The sequence below is a fragment of the Mixophyes fleayi genome, chromosome 4, assembly GCF_038048845.1.
Source record: "Mixophyes fleayi isolate aMixFle1 chromosome 4, aMixFle1.hap1, whole genome shotgun sequence".
Classification (NCBI taxonomy): Eukaryota; Metazoa; Chordata; class Amphibia; order Anura; family Limnodynastidae; genus Mixophyes; species Mixophyes fleayi.
Genome location: NC_134405.1, coordinates 190,613,101 through 190,635,257, shown reverse-complemented (window position 1 = coordinate 190,635,257; position 22,157 = coordinate 190,613,101). Strand labels below are relative to the sequence as shown.

Here is a 22,157-nt window from a genome sequence, read left to right as displayed (position 1 = left end):
GCGAAGTTCCTCGAACGGTTGTGAAAGCACTCTGCAGCTTTGTAACGCTGTGGACTTACTGGCACCCCATAGTGGTGTTGTGGTACTTTGGTACGTGGAAATGTTCAGTGGCACATCACGCAGGTTTGAATTCCCTGCATTTCCATGTACTACGGTACCCCAACATTGCATCAGTGATATATCGCCACGGAGCGTCCTCGCGACCGTTACAGAGATACTCTGCTACACATCAAAGAGATAAATTCACCCACAGAGTCTTCAAACAAGTCTTCAGATTGTCAAGGTGACCACTGGCCATCATCATAATATATTTATATAAATATTCACCATTTAATAAATATGTACACATCATTCCATGGAAATTATGTATGTAATTAGGTATGGTATTCTGTATTATAATCTGTTTTCCATATCTAATACAACATTATAGGGAAAATTTATCAAGCTGCAAGGTTCAGGTGGGTTTGAAAAGTGGAGATGTTTCCTATAGCAACCAATCAGATTCTGGCTGTCATTTTGCAGAATGTACTAAATAAATGAAAGCTAGAATCTGGTTGCTATAGGCAACATCTCCACTTTTCAAACCCGCTAGAAAATTAGTTTGATAAATTTACCCCTATGGCTAAAACATGTTTAGCCAGTTTTATTCAATTGTATTGTAAATGGAACAAAATAAAGTAACAAATTGAAAGAATGTACTGTTTCTTATCAATTATTTTATAAAATGTTTTATAAAATGGGCTAAATATAAGGTTAATAGATTATATTTGAAACAAAAAAAATTATATTTTCATATATTAATAAACAATTGCTTTGCTTTATTTGCAAGAATAAGTAATACTACAAATTTGTGTAATTTTATGGCAGGCCAAAGTCAGATTTCCCCTTCTCTCTACAAAAAAAAAGAAAATTGGAGTGAACTTGTATGTATTATGCCTTGTAAATCGGATAAATTGTATAAATTTACTCTTTCATTGTTTACTATTATAATAAGACCTGCAGAGAATGTATTGATCATTAATTTACTTCTTGGCAGAGACTGTGTTATACCTGAGTACACTGTGGAAGAAACACCTGATCAAACCTGAACCGCTTCTTGTTTCCATTGTGATTCACGAGGATTTCTTCGTCTGACGGAAATTCTAAATGTTCACCCTTTCCGTTATCCAGTCTGGATCGACAAAATACTCTGATGTTTCCTCGCAGTTCTTGAAGCTGATTATAAAGTAGTTTCCTCTCCAAGGACTCACGCTGGTAGAGAGTGCGAATTTCTCCTAGTTCCTTGGTGGAGCTGCGCATGTTTATTACTGTGCTCTGCAGATGATCCATACACTGCTCAATCTCTGATAGACCACTTGTTGCAAGGACTCTTAACTGGTCATTGGTGACATTAAGTTCGCGGGCTTCCCTCAACAATTTTAGCAGTACGTCTTTATTCAGAGGTGAATAGGTTTGTAACGGATTAGTGATCTGAACATTTTTGCTCTTGATTTCAGTTATTTCCTTTAGATATTTCACATGATCACTTTGTAACTCTGTCACTTTCTCATTTAAGCACTTAGTTCGATGAATAAAATGATGCTTTTCATCTTCTAAATATTTGCATTTTAGGCTCAACCTTTCCAATTCACTCTCCCGTTCCTGCAAGTTCTTCGTTAAAATTTCTATCTTTTTATCCTTTTTATAAATATCCCTGTGCACAAAAAAATAATAATTAAATTTAGGTAAATTATGTTGAAAATAGATACAGTATATACAGCAAAGTTCAAATTTAGAAGCGGTGGTATTGAAAATGTAATTGGATGGAATTTGATAGTTTTATAATCAGAGCAGTAGAAGAAGTGGGGGTATGGCGTACTACCATATACCAGCCTGCTTCAACTACTGAGTATATCCCAAATGAGCTGTACCAAGTTATACATTCCACAGCTTGTGAACAAAGTCGATTTTGGGATACTATCAGTGCATAGCTTGCACTGATACAGTCTTATAAGGTAAGATGGCTTTATGGGATGTGGTTCTGCACAGCCAGCTGTATCTGTACTATTACCAACAGTTCTGTGATGGCAGATAACCAAACGGCACATATAAGGAGCGATTTGCACAGATTTATCCACAATTCCTTAAAGAGGATCAAATATCTTTCTTTTGTGGAAAATGCAATTTTACAGCAACGGTATGCAAAGAATATACGTTTATATGGCCACAAGGATGTTGTGGAAGCTGATATTTTTGCCAACATGACTGATAGAGTGCGTAATATTTGCATGGGCAGTACTCAGTTTTCTTATCTGAAATCTAGAAAACCTGAAAGAATAATTATTATGTGACAGAATAGGTTGTATTTATATGTGTACCCCGTAGAGGTAATGCTATAGTGTGTGTATATGTGTACCCCGTAGAGGTAATGCTATAGTGTGTGTATATGTGTACCCCGTAGAGGTAATGCTATAGTGTGTGTGTATATGTGTACCCCATAGAGGTAATGCTATAGTGTGTGTGTATATGTGTACCCCATAGAGGTAATGCTATAGTGTGTGTGTATATGTGTACCCCGTAGAGGTAATGCTATAGTGTGTGTATATGTGTACCCCGTAGAGGTAATGCTATAGTGTGTGTATATGTGTACCCCGTAGAGGTAATGCTATAGTGTGTGTATATGTGTACCCCGTAGAGGTAATGCTATAGTGTGTGTATATGTGTACCCTGTAGAGGTAATGCTATAGTGTGTGTATATGTGTACCCCGTAGAGGTAATGCTATAGTGTGTGTGTATATGTGTACCCCGTAGAGGTAATGCTATAGTGTGTGTGTATATGTGTACCCCGTAGAGGTAATGCTATAGTGTGTGTGTATATGTGTACCCCGTAGAGGTAATGCTATAGTGTGTGTGTATATGTGTACCCCGTAGAGGTAATGCTATAGTGTGTGTGTATATGTGTACCCCGTAGAGGTAATGCTATAGTGTGTGTGTATATGTGTACCCCGTAGAGGTAATGCTATAGTGTGTGTGTATATGTGTACCCCGTAGAGGTAATGCTATAGTGTGTGTGTATATGTGTACCCCGTAGAGGTAATGCTATAGTGTGTGTGTATATGTGTACCCCGTAGAGGTAATGCTATAGTGTGTGTGTATATGTGTACCCCGTAGAGGTAATGCTATAGTGTGTGTGTATATGTGTACCCCGTAGAGGTAATGCTATAGTGTGTGTGTATATGTGTACCCCGTAGAGGTAATGCTATAGTGTGTGTGTATATGTGTACCCCGTAGAGGTAATGCTATAGTGTGTGTGTATATGTGTACCCCGTAGAGGTAATGCTATAGTGTGTGTGTATATGTGTACCCCGTAGAGGTAATGCTATAGTGTGTGTGTATATGTGTACCCCGTAGAGGTAATGCTATAGTGTGTGTGTATATGTGTACCCCGTAGAGGTAATGCTATAGTGTGTGTATATATGTGTACCCCGTAGAGGTAATGCTATAGTGTGTGTATATATGTGTACCCCGTAGAGGTAATGCTATAGTGTGTGTATATATGTGTACCCCGTAGAGGTAATGCTATAGTGTGTGTATATATGTGTACCCCGTAGAGGTAATGCTATAGTGTGTGTATATATGTGTACCCCGTAGAGGTAATGCTATAGTGTGTGTATATATGTGTACCCCGTAGAGGTAATGCTATAGTGTGTGTATATGTGTACCCCGTAGAAGTAATGCTGCATTGCGTTTATATGTGTACCCCACAGCGGTAATGCTATCTTTTGTTCACTTAGCAATTGTATAATAACTTTATTATTTAATTTCTAGGTGACTCACCTTAAAGGAAACTGTTCCCAATCTGTTAGGATCTATACCCTATGAGGGTTCAGGGTATAGATCTCTTTCATTCTCTTAGGAAGCAGATAGATAATTCCTTTATATATGGTTGTTTATTATAAAACAGTAATTCATATACTTATAATAACATAATATAATTTTTGTCTCATTTATCACCAGTGAAATGTGAATGTAGGTGGTAAAAATTTCCCTGTGCATTCTGATGGAAATGAATCATAGTTTGATACACCATAAGGATGAGAGTCCATATAATTAGCAACAGTGATATCACATAATGCAAGACATCTTTTCAGATGTTACCTTAATTAACATTTTTAAATTGGCAATATTATTATAATTAACCCTGTAGAGAGAACAGCACATTACCGGAAGAACTTATCCCAGCAATTATATACCCATTAGTGAATACTTATTTTCTTACAATTAGGCATTATACCATAAGCACAGAGAGCAACACTGTAAATTTCAAATAACATTTTCTTCTACATCAAAATGACTATTATTGAAAATTAATTCACATAGAATAGATGAGGAGACCTTTCCTGGGCACCAAGTACAATTCAAGAATAATACATATTATTTGTAGTAGGTAATGATGACTTGATGCAATAAAGATGGTGCATTTACTAACATTTTTGGATGCAGTATTAGCACTGAGCCATAGATCACAGACATTTGCTTTCATTATTTCCCTCATTATTTCTCAGTCCAACAGATCATGTTTTGAGGATGTGTGTGGGAACAAGTGGGATAATTACGGACACCGCCAAATACATGACTTCAACTGTGCATGATTAACAAAATTCTCAAAATATGATCTGTTTGGGGTTACTTAACTATTGGAGTTGATAAATCCTGGTTTAACTTGCATTAGACGGATAAAAGCTAATTGCCAATTCGTTTCTGTGGTTCAGTGCAAGGTTTTTCTCCTGAATGCATTGTTAGTAAACCAGCTCTAAGAAGTACATAGAATCTGTGTGAAGTTGACTCAACAGGACCTACCGTTGAAGAAATGTTGGTTCAAGGTTGTGTTGGCCATTTATAGTATCTTCAAGGCTGTCACCAAACATAGCAAAGAACATAGAAATGACTTCATCTGGATTATAATTACACAGTCGAAGAGCAGCCAGGATTTCCTTGTAGTCAGTGATGGCAGGAAGGGCTTCCTGAGATAACGAGAGAAGAAGAGGAACAAGATGAATTATGTTTCTTATTATTTTCTAGTTTCAAAATAAGGTCATAGTGATGTACCTTCACTTGCTGCACACAATGCAGTATGAAGTCTATATTCATTTCCCACAGCAGTGGTAAAATAAGCCAGGCACCAGATTCACTGTCATAATATTTGCAGATTTTTATTCTTTCCTGTAATGATCCAGAACAATATACATTAACTCACTGAGCTACATGTGTGTAAAGAGGTACTCTAAACAGAAGCTAAAACAATATTTTCACTCTCGCAGATGAAATACTTGGGGGTGGACTGCCCCCCTTAATGTTATTACTATTTTATTTATAAGGTAGCACAAAAGATCTACAGGGTCGCACATGACATTTACAGTAGTATAGAATAAATAAACAGCTACAATCAATAACACATTACATAATATGTGGAAAACAAAATAATACAAAGACCAAACATCTACTGCTTAACAAATAATATACTGATACTCACTGTCCTGGTTGTTTACAGGACAGTGAGTGAGAGCGACTACTCTCCAATGTGAAGTTGGACTGGGCTTAGGAAAACAGGGTTAGGGAAGCAGGTCTAACTGGTGATGCAGTAGAAGGAGAATACGAGGATATAGGACCCTGCTCATAACTACAGTATAATGTGATTTACCCACGCTAGTGGGGAAATCGCCTTATACTGTACCTAGAGCTTACGCAAGTAACGTAGCTCATTGCGCATGCGCAACAGTACTTGCGTAAGCTGTATTTACTGTATTACACTCCCTAGGGAATCCAGCTCAGCGCTGAACAGTCTAGGGTTGGTTAGTCATTATGGCAGGGGGACCCCTGACGCGCGTCCCCCTACTATAGTGCCGTACCCTGGCTGGTTTGCCTAGTGCTGGTAAAGTGAAAATCGGGGGAACCCCACGCAAATTTTTTCCACGATTTTCACGGGACCAGCACTAGTCAGGCAACACTAGGGTTAAGCATGAATAGCGGGGGGACCTCACGCTTTTTTTTTTTTTAAACTTTTATCTATTCTTTTACATTTTGACAGCTGCCGGAGCTCCGGCAGCTGTATGACAGGGGCAGTGTAACAGTGATGTGTTGACAACTCACTGTTACAACACAGGAGAGTTTGCCAAACACAGGAGAGTTAGCTAAACTCGGGAGTGTTTACATCACACAAAATCGCCAGAGATGACCAGCGATTTTGAACATGAGTGTCAAAATCGCAGCTTGATATATTTCCAGTTTTTTTTCCAAAAGTCGCGGGTAAACACCTGCGATTTGCCGCAATTTAAACACGCTGGCAAAATCGCACTTTGATACATTTACCCCCAGATGTGGTATCTGAATCACTGAAAAAAATGTCACCGTGACATCTGATGAAGCTAAATCTGAAGAGATGCACAGTGCAAAAATATATAAACATCACATCAAAATCCAACCTCCTATTATTATTATTAATTTTTATTTATAGGGTGCCATAAAGTATCCGTAGCGCCGTACAAGGACAAACAACGGCACAGTACAAGGTGAAACAGCACAGTACAAGTAACAGTAAGCACTATAACTCTGGGGCTCAGGCACAGCTAGAAAGAGAGGGAGGGGAAAAGTCAGTACAGGCAGGTAACTATGACCCAAGAGAGTGGGCATGGAGGTTAAGAGCCACTGATGGGAGCGGAGAGAAGCGAGAGGAGACAGAGGGCAGAGGGACTGAGAGGAGGTGAGCTGAGTAGCTGGAGAGCGCAGTTAAAAGTGATGGAAACAGGAGGTAGGAGAGCCCTGCTCAAAGGAGCGAACAATCTAAGGGGAGGGGAAGACAGACAGAGACATGGAAGAGACGGGAGAAACGGAGACGGAGTCGAGGAGGGGAAGACTCCTCGACTCCTATAACTACCCGTTTAGTTAAGTTAAATTCAGTTTAGTGTTATTTATGGCTTAAATGAATCATGAAAGTGATTGGACATTGGGACTGCCTTTATTAAATGTAAATTTTGTGTGCTTGAATCTTTGTTGTATATTGGGCAAAGGACACCTAGAAATGAGCTTATTTGCCAAAATGCAACTAGGATGTGTAAGATGCATCCCATTAAAATCATAGGACAAAGCCGGTCTCAGCCAGCTCAAAGCTAGTACAAAAATAAAGTCCTTCTGTGTAGTATAAATAACTGTGTACCAATCACACAGCAAGAAATGCCCCAGAAAAATAATCCTCCACATCTTTATATCTCAGTTCAATCATCTCTGCAGATCTGCAAACTAAGCAGGAATTCTCTTACTATGTCTCCTATTGGTTAGTGCAAACTTATGCTCCTCCTCAAGCACCTCCATTATCCACCATTAAGCTATGTGCATTGGCAGAAACAAAGGCACATGTCACCTTCAAAGAGGGAGGCCCACTCCACCATATTCCCAGTCACCAGATCTCAATCTATTTCATATTGTGATACAATAAGCTACTTGGAATACATATCCACTACCAGGACTGTCATCATAAATCTTGTTACCTCTCCATATTGACATACAAAAGAACCTTCCTTCAATCCAATGTCTAGCATACAATGCAGATCTTGTGGCTAGTATGTAAAGTAGAATCCATTTTGGTGGCAATTGTACTTTGCATAGCCCATGCTGGTGGCTAGTATGCAAAACAGTCACTCAGTCTTTTTGGTAGGGTAGTGCATAAAGCAGATCTCCATTATAGTTAATATAGTACAAAGCAAGCCTCCAGTCTAGTGCCTAGTAGAAAAATCAGACTTTCAATCTGGTGCCTAGTGGAAAAGGTCATATACAACTACATTGTTTGTGACACTGGTGACTTCTGGTATATTCACCATTTTGACCATAGACAGATCAACCACTGGTCCCCCAATCTTACTGTTGTGTATTTGCTCTTAATCTAATGTGGAATCTGATTATCTCTCTGCTTTCACATGTGCTCCATTTGGAACCAATCTGGGTAATAGTCTTTATACACTCTATAAACACCTCTGTTTCATTTATTCCTCATATGTGCAACAAGTTACTTTTCTGTGCCAAACAGCATTAACATTCCTTGCTGTTTCCTGAATCTTGATCTTGGCTATGCTGCTGACTTTACTTGCTATTCACCTGCCCTGTCTTTGGCCTATTCTCACCTACACATTACTCCTGCCTCCCCATGACCTTTGTCTTATCTTGCATTTCAGCTTGTCTTGTGATTTGGAACCTCTCTTGTTTGTTAGTCAGCAACCTCAATTGGAGTTGTGATGGTGGTCCTCCTGCAACAGAGTCCAAGCCCTACTGATGGGTTCTCTGGTGAAAATCACTTATAACAGTGGATCCCAAACATTTTCAGCTCAAGCACCCTTAGGTCTCCATAATTTTTTTCAAGGCACCTAGTCCCCCGCCTTGTTTACCACAGGCTCTGGCTGAGGCACCCCTGTGAGATTGCCGAGGCACCCCAGGAAGCCTAGGTGCACAGTTTTGGAACCACTGACTTACAGCTATTAGACTGCATGCCACAAAGATGCCAGTGTCAGTTGCCAACATCACAGAAAGTCCACTTTCTCATGTTGATCCTTAAAAAGGCATATTTGTAGAAAGGCATTGTCCTATAAACATGGATGCTCAAACAATACAGCATCCTTAGTGTCTTTATCTCTAATGCAGCTGTCTTCAAAATATAGTACAGGCACAGTGTAAAATCTGCCTCAGTTTATGGAAATGTGCCTAGATTTCCACCAGAGCACATAGGTTGATGAAGATGGTAGTGTTTGCAGAGGAACAAAGGTTTGCTAAGTACCGGTACACCTACATTTGCAGATTAAAGCAAAGATCAGGTTTAATTTTGCTGAGTGAGATTGTCACAAATCGGGATCTTAGCCGCACTTTACCTCATCCGCCGCTGTCATATCACGGCTACCTGGGTCCCTTCTGGTCATCTGCAGCATTCCCGTTCTCCACACCTTCATTTGTAAACAAACACATACTGTCTGTCCTGCTGCATGGGCGCGGCCATCTTGGATGCAGTCAGGTGAATCAGTCCAAACCAACCAGATTCAGAAGCTGTGATCACATGAACTGATCAGCCAATAGTTGTTTGGGACATCCTATTTAAACCTGCTGCTGTGATCTGTTCATTGCCAGAACAACACACTTTCTCTCCAGAGGATAGTTCTTGGCTCCAGTGTTCCTGACTGCATTACAAGTGCAGTGTTCCTGACTGCATTACAAGTGCAGTGTTCCTGACTGCATTACAAGTGCAGTAATCCTGTCTGCATACACATACAAGTGCAGTGTTCCTGACTGCATTTACAAGTGCAGTGTTCCTGACTGCATTACAAGTGCAGTGTTCCTGACTGCATTACAAGTGCAGTGTTTCCTGTCTACATTTCCAGACTGCTAATTCCCCTGCTATATTCTACAATCAGCACGAACATGAGCAAGAAGTTCATCCAGGCTGCTAAGTTCTGTTTCACTCCTGCTCCAGCTAGTCCCAAGGGTCCGAATCGGATCAAGAAATTCAGACGACCGTGACAGTTTGTTCTGGCCTAATGGATCCGCTAGGGGAACATACCCCGAGGGAGGACTCTGTCCAAATATTAGCTGAACGGATTGAGAGACAAGAAACTAACCAGGGGCAAATTTTGAGATTGCTGCAGGATGTTTCTACACGTATGGATACCTTGCAGTTATTCCGCAGTCAACCATCCCATACTCCGCCTGAGCCAGTAATACCTGCTTCACTACTTACTTCATCCAGACTCCATCTTCCCACGCCAGCTAAATACAATGGCGATCCGAAGAATTTCCGCGGGTTTCTCAACCAGTGTAGTATACACTTTGAATTACAACCCGGAAATTTCCCCACTGCACGTACCAAAACTGCTTATATTGTTTCGCTACTATCAGGGCAAGCTCTGGCATGGGCATCACCGCTCTGGGAAAAATCTGACCCAATTTTATTTGACATTGATAGCTTCCTGTCTACCTTCCGCAGAATATTCGACGAGCCTGGAAGAACAACGTCAGCCGCTTTAGATATTCTGTGCCTTCGGCAAGGGCAGCAGTCTGTGGGCCAATATGCCGTTCAATTTCAAACACTTTCCTCTGAACTATCTTGGAATAACGATGCTCTTGTTGCGGTTTTCTGGCAGGGCCTGTCTGACCACATTAAGGATGTATTAGCGTCTCGGGACTTACCTACAACGCTAGACCAATTGATTACCACCTGCAATCGGGTTGATCTTCGGTTCAGAGAAAGAGCTCTAGAAAAGAGGAAGCTGAAACACCCCAAGTTCCACCCTATTCAACGGGTCCGTGTACCGTCTCCTTTCCCTGAAGGACCCATGCAATTAGGCAAAGCACGTCTTTTACCCACCGAGCGAGGACGGCGAGTTAGAGAGAAACTTTGCTTATACTGTGCCAGTTCCGGACATCTGTTACATCATTGTCCTCGTAAGCCGGGTAAACACAACCTCCTAGCTGACGATGAGGAAGTGAGCCTAGGAGTGGCTCTTCGCTCCCCACAAGGCAAGGACTGTATTATCCCAGTCACTCTGAAACACGCTCAAGGCTCCCAATACATTTCAGCCCTGCTGGATTCTGGAGCAGCTGGAAATTTCATGTCTGCCAGATTAGCTGCTGAACTAGCCATTCCACTCGAGAAAATTCCAGTGACCATCTTTCTCTCTGCGGTTGACGGTAGCCGTATTCCAGGGGGTACCATTACGCATCAGACTTCTCCAGTGACACTCCAAATAGGAGTTCTGCATTCCGAGTCTCTTACCTTTTTGGTCATCCCAGAAGCCACTAGCCCTGTGGTTCTCGGGTTTCCATGGCTTCAAACGTATAACCCCCATATTAACTGGTCGACTCCACAAATCCTGGCGTGGGCTCCAACTTGTTTCGGGTCCTGTTTACAACGTGTTCTTCCACATTGCTCCACCTCTGATAAGGAAGTTTTGCCAGTTCCTTCTGCCTACCAAGAGTTCACAGACGTTTTCAGTAAGCAGGCCGCTGAAACTCTACCACCTCATCGGGATTGGGACTGTCCCATTGATCTTGTTCCGGGTAAAACCCCACCGCGTGGCAGAGTCTACCCTCTTTCTATCCCTGAGACAAAATCTATGTCTGAATATGTAAAAGAGAACTTGGAAAGGGGCTTTATTCGCCCATCCTCTTCACCGGCAGGAGCCGGGTTCTTTTTTGTAAAAAAAAAAGATGGTGGATTACGTCCCTGCATCGATTACCGAGGTCTCAACGACATTACCATCAAGAACCGGTATACTCTGCCCCTCATCACAGAGTTATTTGACAGAGTCAAAGGTGCGCAAATATTTACGAAGTTGGATCTCCGCGGGGCCTACAATTTGATCCGTATCAGGCGTGGCGATGAATGGAAAACCGCCTTTAACACCAGGGATGGGCACTACGAATATCTTGTCATGCCATTCGGTCTGAGCAATGCCCCAGCGGTTTTTCAGAATTTCATAAACGAAATCTTTCGGGACTTACTGTACCATACTATTGTGGTATATTTGGACGATATCCTCGTTTTCTCCTCTGATATCCAGTCCCATCGCAGACATGTTAAAGAGGTCCTCAGCCGTCTCAGAAGGAATAAACTGTATTGCAAGCTTGAAAAATGCACCTTCGAAGTTGAATCCATTCCATTCTTGGGGTATATCATCTCGGGCACCGGTCTCCGTATGGACCCAGAGAAGGTGCAAGCTATTCTTAACTGGACTCAACCATCTACACTAAAGGCAGTACAGCGATTTCTGGGATTTGCTAACTACTATCGAAAATTTATTCGTGGCTACTCTACTGTAGTAGCACCACTCACCGCCCTCACCAAAAAAGGAGCTAATCCTGCCAAGTGGTCTGAAGAAGCCCAATCTGCTTTTCAACTTCTGAAACAAGCATTTATTTCTGCTCCCATACTGAGGCAACCAGATTTAACCTGTCCATTCTACTTGGAAGTTGATGCCTCATCTGTCGGAGTAGGGGCAGTTCTCTCCCAAAAACCAGCTGATGAGCAATGGCATCCCTGCGGGTTCTTCTCCCGAAAATTTTTACCAGCTGAACGAAATTATGCCATAGGGGACAAAGAGCTGCTTGCCATCAAATTGGCGCTTGAAGAGTGGAGACATTTACTTGAGGGTAGTCGTTATCCTGTCACAATATACACGGATCACAAGAATCTGCTCTACCTTAAAACTGCACAGTGCATGAATCCACGTCAGGCCCGATGGGCACTATTCTTTTCTCGATTTGATATCCATGTCACCTTCCGTCCCGGTTCCAAAAATCGCAAGGCCGATGCTCTGTCACGTTCTATGGTAAAAGAAGAAGATTCCATCATTGTGGATCCACGGCCTATTATCAGCCCACTCAGCATCGCAGTCAGTAGACCCGACAATACACCTCCCCAGGGGAAAACTTTTGTTCCTGAGAATCTGCGTAAAAAATTGCTCCAATGGGCACATTGTTCCAGATTTGCCGGTCATGCTGGCATCCGCAAAAACTCAATCTTTCATATTGAGAAGCTACTGGTGGCCTACGCTTCATCAGGATGTTCAGCAATTTGTTTCCGCATGTGGCAGCTGTGCCCAACATAAAAGTTCAAGACAATCTTCAGCTGGTCAACTTTTGCCTCTGCCTATTCCCACCAAACCCTGGACCCATATTTCTATGGACTTTGTTTCCGATTTGCCCAATTCTAATAATTTCAATACCATCTGGGTCATCGTTGACCGATTCTCTAAAATGGCGCATTTTGTTTCCTCTCCGTGGACTCCCATCAGCACCTATCCTGGCTCAGCAATTTATAAAGGAGATCTTCCGTTTGCATGGGTGTCCTGAAGAAATCGTCTCAGATAGAGGAGTTCAGTTTGTGGCGAAATTCTGGAGATCCTTGTGCCAAGCACTACAGATCAAACTAAACTTCTCTTCGGCCTATCATCCCCAATCCAACGGGCAAACGGAAAGAGTTAATCAAGACCTAGAAACATTTCTCCGTTTGTACATATCCTCTTCTCAAGACGACTGGGTAGATCTGCTTCCTTGGGCAGAATTTGCTCATAATAATCATTATCACGAATCCTCTGCTTCCACTCCATTTCATACGGTCTATGGCCTACACCCCAGGGTACCCTTGTTTACTCCACTTCCTACAGCCTCAGTACCTGCCTCTGAAGTTTTCCTAAAGAATTTTTCAGGCCACTGGCGCCAGGTACGGGAATCTATACTTTAAAGCGTCCCAACGCTACAAAATTCAGGCCGACAAAAAGCGACGAGCCATTCCAAGCTTGAAACCCGGAGACAGAGTCTGGCTGTCTACTCGCAATCTACGCCTCAGAGTTCCATCTATGAAATTCGCTCCTCGCTTTATTGGACCGTTTAACATCTCCCGAGTCATCAATCCAGTGTCCTACAAATTACATCTACCATCTTACCTCAGGGTACCCAACACCTCCCATATCTCTCTCTTGAAACCACTGGTGCTAAATCGGTTTTATACACCCAAACTGGTTTCTCCTGAAGTGCAGACTGAACATGGTGACGAATATGAAATTAAAGAGATCTTGGACTCTCGGTTTCAACATAAAACCTTACAATATCTAGTCGACTGGAAAGGCTATGGTCCAGAAGAGAGGGCCTGGATCAAAGCTTCTGATGTTCACGCTCCATCTCTCATCAAAAAATTTCACCGCAAGTTTCCAACTAAGCCCCAATCTAAGTGTCCAGTGGCCACTCGTAAGGGAGGGGGTACTGTCACAAATCGGGATCTTAGCCGCACTTACCTCATCCGCCGCTGTCATATCACGGCTACCTGGGTCCCTTCTGGTCATCTGCAGCATTCCCGTTCTCCACACCTTCATTTGTAAACAAACACATACTGTCTGTCCTGCTGCATGGGCGCGGCCATCTTGGATGCAGTCAGGTGATCAGTCCAAACCAACCAGATTCAGAAGCTGTGATCACATGAACTGATCAGCCAATAGTTGTTTGGGACATCCTATTTAAACCTGCTGCTGTGATCTGTTCATTGCCAGAACAACACACTTCTCTCCAGAGGATAGTTCTTGGCTCCAGTGTTCCTGACTGCATTACAAGTGCAGTGTTCCTGACTGCATTACAAGTGCAGTGTTCCTGACTGCATTACAAGTGCAGTGTTCCTGTCTACATTTCCAGACTGCTAATTCCCCTGCTATATTCTACAATCAGCACGAACATGAGCAAGAAGTTCATCCAGGCTGCTAAGTTCTGTTTCACTCCTGCTCCAGCTAGTCCCAAGGGTCCCGAATCGGATCAAGAAATTCAGACAACCGTGACAGAGATTAATGAAATTGGATAAATGGGAGATTTTTTAGGTGTTTTCTTTGCAGGAGGGGCACATCGCCATTTTAACTCTGCAAAAGAACTTGAATTTTTCTCCAGCTCAGAGCTAGTGGTCTTTAGGTCTTGTCCTATACTTTTAATGGAACACAATCCTAGTGTATTCATGTTGCACTTTGACAGAGAAACATATTTATAGGCACATTCTGAGCAATGTAATAATTAGGGATGAGCGCACTCGGATTTATGAAATCCGAGCCCACCCGAACGTTGCGGATCCGAGTCGGATCCGAGACAGATCCGGGTATTGGCGCCAAATTCAAATGTGAAACTGAGGCTCTGACTCATAATCCCGTTGTCGGATCTCGCGATACTCGGATCCTATAAATTCCCCGCTAGTCGCCGCCATATTCACTCGGGCATTGATCAGGGTAGAGGGAGGGTGTGTTAGGTGGTCCTCTGTCCTGGTAGATCTCGTGCTGTGCTGTTTAGTTCTGTGCTGTGCTGTTTAGTTCTGTGCTGTGCTGTGCTGTGCTGTGCTGTGCTGTGTTCTGCAGTATCAGTCCAGTGGTGCTGTGTGCTGTGCTCTGTCCTTCTGAGGTCAGTGGTGCTGCTGGGTCCTGTGCTGTGTCCTGTTCAGTCCAGTGGTGCTGTGTCCTGTGCTCTGTGCTTCTAAGGGCATAGTTATTTCCCCAATATTCCCCTGTGTTTAAAAAAATAAAAAAAAGTTTTTTTAAAAAATACCAAAAACTACTTTCATTTTTTTTAATTACCACAAAATTTGCACAACCAATCCTGCAGTATAAGCCCATTGGTACTGCAATATTACCAAGTTCACACATTCAGCAGTAAAAGTCCAGTGGTACTGCAATATTACAAAGTTTACACATTTTGCAGTATCAGTCCAGTGGTGCTGTGTCCTGTGCTCTGTCCTGCTGAGTTCCGTAGTGCTGCTGGGTCCTGTGCCGTGTCCTGTTCAGTCCAGTGGTGCTGTGTCCTGTGCTCTGTGCTTCTAAGGGCATAGTTATTTCCCCATTATTCCCAAGTTTTTAAAAAATAAAAAAAAAGTAAAAAAAAAAAAAAAATTAAAAAAAAAAAAATATATAATAATTATAACCAAATTTGCAAAACCAATCCAGCAGTATAAGTCCATTGGTACTGCAATATTACCAAGTTCACACATTCTGCAGTATCTTGTGCTACATATAATGGAGACCAAAAATTTGGAGGATAAAGTAGTGGAAGATCAAGACCCACTTCCTCCTAATGCTGAAGCTGCTGCCACTAGTCATGACATAGACGATGAAATGCCATCAACGTCGTCTTCCAAGCCCGATGCCCAATCTCGTAGTACCGGGCATGTAAAATCCAAAAAGCCCAAGTTAAGAAAAAGTAGCAAAAAGAGAAACTTAAAATCATCTGAGGAGAAACATAAAGTTGCCAATATGCCATTTACGACACGGAGTGGCAAGGAACGGCTTAGGCCCTGGCCCGTGTTCATGACTAGTGGTTCAGCTTCACCCACGGATCTTAGCCCTCCTCCTCCTCCCCCCCCCCTACAAAAAATTGAAGAGAGTTATGCTGTCAGCAACAAAACAGCAAACAACTCTGCCTTCTAAAGAGAAATTATCACAAATCCACAAGGCGAGTCCAAGGATGTTGGTGGTTGTCAAGCCTGACCTTCCCATCACTGTACGGGAAGAGGTGGCTCGGGAGGAGGCTATTGATGATGTAGCTGGCGCTGTGGAGGAACTTGATGATGAGGATGGTGATGTGGTTATTGTAAATGAGGCACCAGGGGGGGAAACAGCTGATGTCCATGGGATGAAAAAGCCCATCGTCATGCCTGGTCAGAAGACCAAAAAATGCACCTCTTCGGTCTGGAGTTATTTTTATCCAAATCCAGACAACCAATGTATGGCCATATGTAGCTTATGTAAAGCTCAAATAAGCAGGGGTAAGGATCTTGCCCACCTACGAACATCCTCCCTTATACGTCACCTGAATAACCTTCATAGTTCAGTGGTTAGTTCAGGAACTGGGGCTAGGACCCTCATCGGTACAGGGACACCTAAATCCCGTGGTCCAGTTGGATACACACCAGCAACACCCTCCTCGTCAACTTCCTCCACAATCTCCATCAGATTCAGTCCTGCAGCCCAAGTCAGCAGCCAGACTGAGTCCTCCTCAATACGGGATTCATCCGAGGAATCCTGCAGCGGTACGCCTACTACTGCCACTGCTGCTGTTGCTGCTGTTAGTCGGTCATCTTCCCAGAGGGGAAGTCGTATGACCGCTAAGTCTTTCACAAAACAATTGACCGTCCAACAGTCGTTTGCCATGACCACAAAATACGATAGTAGTCACCCTATTGCAAAGCGTATAACTGCGGCTGTAACTGCAATGTTGGTGTTAGACGTGCGCCCGGTGTCCGCCATCAGTGGAGTGGGATTTAGAGGGTTGATGGAGGTATTGTGTCCCCGGTACCAAATCCCCTCGAGATTCCACTTCACTAGGCAGGCGATACCAAAAATGTACAGAGAAGTACGATCAAGTGTCCTCAGTGCTCTTAAAAATGCGGTTGTACCCACTGTCCACTTAACCACGGACATGTGGACAAGTGGTTCTGGGCAAACGAAGGACTATATGACTGTGACAGCCCACTGGGTAGATGCATCCCCTTCCGCAGCAACAGCAACAGCTGCATCAGTAGCAGCATCTACAAAATGGCTGCTCATGCAAAGGCAGGCAACATTGTGTATTACAGGCTTTAATAAGAGGCACAACGCTGACAACATATTAGAGAAAATGAGGGAAATTATCTCCCAGTCGCTTACCCCACTTAGACTCTCATGGGGATTTGTGGTGTCAGACAATGCCAGTAACATTGTGCGGGCATTAAATATGGGCAATTTCCAGCACGTCCCATGTTTTGCCCACACCATTAATTTGGTGGTGCAGCATTACCTCAAGAGTGACAGGGGTGTGCAGGAGATGCTTGCGGTGGCGCGCAAAATTGCTGGACACTTTCGGCATTCAGCCAGTGCCTACCGCAGACTAGAGGCACATCAAAAAAGCATGAACCTGCCCTGCCATCACCTCAAACAAGAGGTTGTGACGCGCTGGAACTCCACCCTCTATATGCTGCAGAGGATGGAGGAGCAGCAAAAGGCCATTCAGGCCTACACAGCCACCTACGACATAGGCAAAGGAGTGGGGATGCGCCTCAGTCAAGCGCAGTGGAGACTGATTTCCGTGTTGTGCAAGGTTCTGCAGCCATTTGAACTTGCCACACGAGAAGTCAGTTCCGACACTGCCAGCTTGAGTCAGGTCATTCCCCTGATCAGGCTGTTGCAGAAGCAGCTGGAGAAAGTGAGGGAGGAGCTGGTAAGCCATTGCGATTACACCAAGCATGTAGCTCTTGTGGATGTAGCCCTTCGTACGCTTTGCCAGGATCCGAGGGTGGTCACTCTTTTAAAGTCAGAGGAATACATTCTGGCCACCGTGCTCGATCCTCGGTTTAAAGCGTATGTTGTGTCTCTGTTTCCGGCGGACACAAGTCTACAGCGGTGCAAAGACCTGCTGGTCAGGAGATTGTCCTCTGAAGAGGACCGTGACATGCCAACAGCTCCACCCTCATTTTCTTCCACATCTATGGCTGCGAGGAAAAAGCTCAGTTTTCCCAAAAGAGGCACTGGCGGGGATGCTGATAACATCTGGTCCGGACTGAAGGACCTGCCAACCATTGCAGACATGTCTACTCTCGCTGCATTGGATGCTGTCACAATAGAAAAAATTGTGGATGATTACTTTGCTGACACCATCCAAGTAGACATGTCAGACAGTCCATATTGTTACTGGCAGGAAAAAAAGGCAGTTTGGAAGCCCCTGTACAAACTGGCTCTATTTTACCTGAGTTGTCCCCCCTCCAGTGTGTACTCGGAAAGAGTTTTTAGTGCAGCGGGGAACCTGGTCAGTGAGCGGCGAAGGAGGTTGCTTCCTCACAACGTTGAAAAAATGATGTTTATAAAAATGAATAATCAATTCCTCAATGAAGTACAGCACTGCCCTCCAGATACTACAGAGGGACCTGTGGTTGTGGAGTCCAGCGGGGACGAATTGATAATGTGTGATGAGGAGGAAGTACACACTGTAGGGGGAGAGGAATCAGAGGTTGAGAAAGAGGACGACATCTTGCCTCAGTAGAGCCTGTTTAGTCTGTACAGGGAGAGATGAATAGCTTTTTTGGTGTGGGGGCCCAAACAAACCAATCATTTCAGCCAAAGTTGTTTGGTAGGCCCTGTCGCTGAAATGATTGGTTTGTTAAAGTGTGCATGTCCTATTTCAACAACATAAGGGTGGGTGTGAGGGCCCAAGGACAATTCCATCTTAGATTTTTTTTTTTGGCATTATATGACCAATCAACAGTCGTTTGCCATGTTCAAAAAGTAAAACCAAATTTTAAAAAATTCAAGAAATTAAACCAAAAGTAAAATGCCGTGTCATAATTTAAAACAAGAGGTATTGACGTGCTCTAAAACTACTGTATTGTTGTTTATATTTTATAAACACTACACTTGAAAGCTTGAGTCTTTCAATAAAAAAGTAACTGTCCATTGCACGAATATTTGCAACAGGGACAATTTTAGGGTTAAGAAAGCCAACTAATAACACTTCAACGCTGTCTGTCTTTATAAACACTACACTTGGAAGTTGGAGGAGGTATTGTGGCCCCGGCACCAAATTTACTACCGGGGCCACTCCACTGTGCAGTCCATATTTAGGTGTATCAGATATTAAACAACGGTGACAGTTGATGCCCAATTTTTTAATTATATTGTGGCCTCGGTACCAAATTGTGTACCGGGGCCACCACACTACGCAGTCCAGATACTTGTTTGGTGGAATTCTGACACGTGGAGGGTGTATTTATTTTATTGTGGCCCCGGTATCAAATTGGGTACCGGGGCCACCCCACTACGCAGTCCAGATACTTGTTTGGTGGAATTCTGACACGTGGAGGGTGTATTTATTTTATTGTGGCCCCGGTATCAAATTGGGTACCGGGGCCACCCCACTACGCAGTCCAGATACTTGTTTGGTGGAATTCTGACACGTGGAGGGTTTTTTAATTATATTGTGGCCTCGGTACCAAATTGTGTCCCGGGGCCATCACACTACGCAGTCAAGATAGATAGATGCGTATCATAGATAAAGTACATTCAGTGGTGTGGGGAAAATTGAAAAATATTCAAAATGCACTGACATTATCAAAAACAAGAGGTTGTCACACGCTAAAACTCCAACATGTATATGATGGAGAGGATGGAGGAGCAGCCGTATGTGTAGTGTAATGCAGACCTGTTGAAGGTTTTTTATATATTTTATTGTGGTGCCCAGTGCCCACTCCTCTAGGCAGTCCAGGTACATTTATTGGTGCGATTCATAAAAGTTCAGGGTTTTTAATATATTGTGGTGACCCACTCCTCTACGCAGTCCAGGTACATTTATTGGTGCGAATCAAACAAGTTGATGGTTTTCTTATTATATATATTGTGGTGACCCACTCCTCTACGCAGTCCAGGTACATTTATTGGTGCGATTCATAAAAGTTCAGGGTTTTTAATATATATTGTGGCCACCCACTCCTCTACGCAGTCCAGGTACATTTATTGGTGCGATTCATAAAAGTTCAGGGTTTTTAATATATTGTGGTGACCCACTCCTCTACGCAGTCCAGGTACATTTATTGGTGCGAATCAAACAAGTTGATGGTTTTCTTATTATATATATTGTGGTGCCCACTCCTCTACGCAGTCCAGGTACATTTATTGGTGCGATTCATAAAAGTTCAGGGTTTTTAATATATATTGTGGTCACCCACTCCTCTACGCAGTCCAGGTACATTTATTGGTGCGAATCAAACAAGTTGATGGTTTTCTTATTATATATATTGTGGTGACCCACTCCTCTACGCAGTCCAGGTACATTTATTGGTGCGATTCATAAAAGTTCAGGGTTTTTAATATATATTGTGGTCACCCACTCCTCTACGCAGTCCAGGTACATTTATTGGTGCGAATCAAACAAGTTGATGGTTTTCTTATTATATATATTGTGGTGACCCACTCCTCTACGCAGTCCAGGTACATTTATTGGTGCGATTCATAAAAGTTCAGGGTTTTTAATATATATTGTGGTCACCCACTCCTCTACGCAGTCCAGGTACATTTATTGGTGCGAATCAAACAAGTTGATGGTTTTCTTATTATATATATTGTGGTGACCCACTCCTCTACGCAGTCCAGGTACATTTATTGGTGCGATTCATAAAAGTTCAGGGTTTTTAATATATATTGTGGTCACCCACTCCTCTACGCAGTCCAGGTACATTTATTGGTGCGAATCAAACAAGTTGATGGTTTTCTTATTATATATATTGTGGTGACCCACTCCTCTACGCAGTCCAGGTACATTTATTGGTGCGATTCATAAAAGTTCAGGGTTTTTAATATATATTGTGGTCACCCACTCCTCTACGCAGTCCAGGTACATTTATTGGTGCGAATCAAACAAGTTGATGGTTTTCTTATTATATATATTGTGGTGACCCACTCCTCTACGCAGTCCAGGTACATTTATTGGTGCGATTCATAAAAGTTCAGGGTTTTTAATATATATTGTGGTCACCCACTCCTCTACGCAGTCCAGGTACATTTATTGGTGCGAATCAAACAAGTTGATGGTTTTCTTATTATATATATTGTGGTGACCCACTCCTCTACGCAGTCCAGGTACATTTATTGGTGCGATTCATAAAAGTTCAGGGTTTTTAATATATATTGTGGTCACCCACTCCTCTACGCAGTCCAGGTACATTTATTGGTGCGAATCAAACAAGTTGATGGTTTTCTTATTATATATATTGTGGTGACCCACTCCTCTACGCAGTCCAGGTACATTTATTGGTGCGATTCATAAAAGTTCAGGGTTTTTAATATATATTGTGGTGACCCACTCCTCTACGCAGTCCAGGTACATTTATTGGTGCGATTCATAAAAGTTCAGGGTTTTTAATATATTGTGGTGACCCACTCCTCTACGCAGTCCAGGTACATTTATTGGTGCGATTCATAAAAGTTCAGGGTTTTTAATATATTTTGTGGTGACCCACTCCTCTAGGCAGTCCAGGTACATTTATTGGTGCGAATCATAAAAGTTCAGGGTTTTTAATATATATTGTGGTGACCCACTCCTCTACGCAGTCCAGGTACATTTATTGGTGCGATTCATAAAAGTTCAGGGTTTTTAATATATATTGTGGTGACCCACTCCTCTAGGCAGTCCAGGTACATTTATTGGTGCGAATCATAAAAGTTCAGGGTTTTTAATATATATTGTGGTGACCCACTCCTCTACGCAGTCCAGGTACATTTATTGGTGCGATTCATAAAAGTTCAGGGTTTTTAATATATTGTGGTGACCCACTCCTCTACGCAGTCCAGGTACATTTATTGGTGCGAATCAAACAAGTTGATGGTTTTCTTATTATATATATTGTGGTGACCCACTCCTCTACGCAGTCCAGGTACATTTATTGGTGCGATTCATAAAAGTTCAGGGTTTTTAATATATATTGTGGTCACCCACTCCTCTACGCAGTCCAGGTACATTTATTGGTGCGAATCAAACAAGTTGATGGTTTTCTTATTATATATATTGTGGTGACCCACTCCTCTACGCAGTCCAGGTACATTTATTGGTGCGATTCATAAAAGTTCAGGGTTTTTAATATATATTGTGGTCACCCACTCCTC

The 22,157-nt window shown here is 42.7% G+C and overlaps 1 protein-coding gene across 1 annotated transcript in view; it reads right to left on the bottom strand.

Annotated features, from left to right (window-relative positions):
* The window catches only part of LOC142150784 (uncharacterized), a 42,885-nt gene extending 37,755 nt beyond the window's left edge, over window positions 1-5,130 (bottom strand). Inside the window, exons 1-3 of the mRNA XM_075205972.1 lie at window positions 5,089-5,130; window positions 4,840-5,003; window positions 1,051-1,693 (exon numbers count right to left, since the gene is read on the bottom strand). Of these exons, the coding sequence (XP_075062073.1) occupies window positions 1,051-1,693; window positions 4,840-5,003; window positions 5,089-5,130 (849 nt within the window). The remainder of the gene's footprint in view (window positions 1-1,050; window positions 1,694-4,839; window positions 5,004-5,088) is intronic.
* Window positions 5,131-22,157: the final 17,027 nt, after the last annotated feature.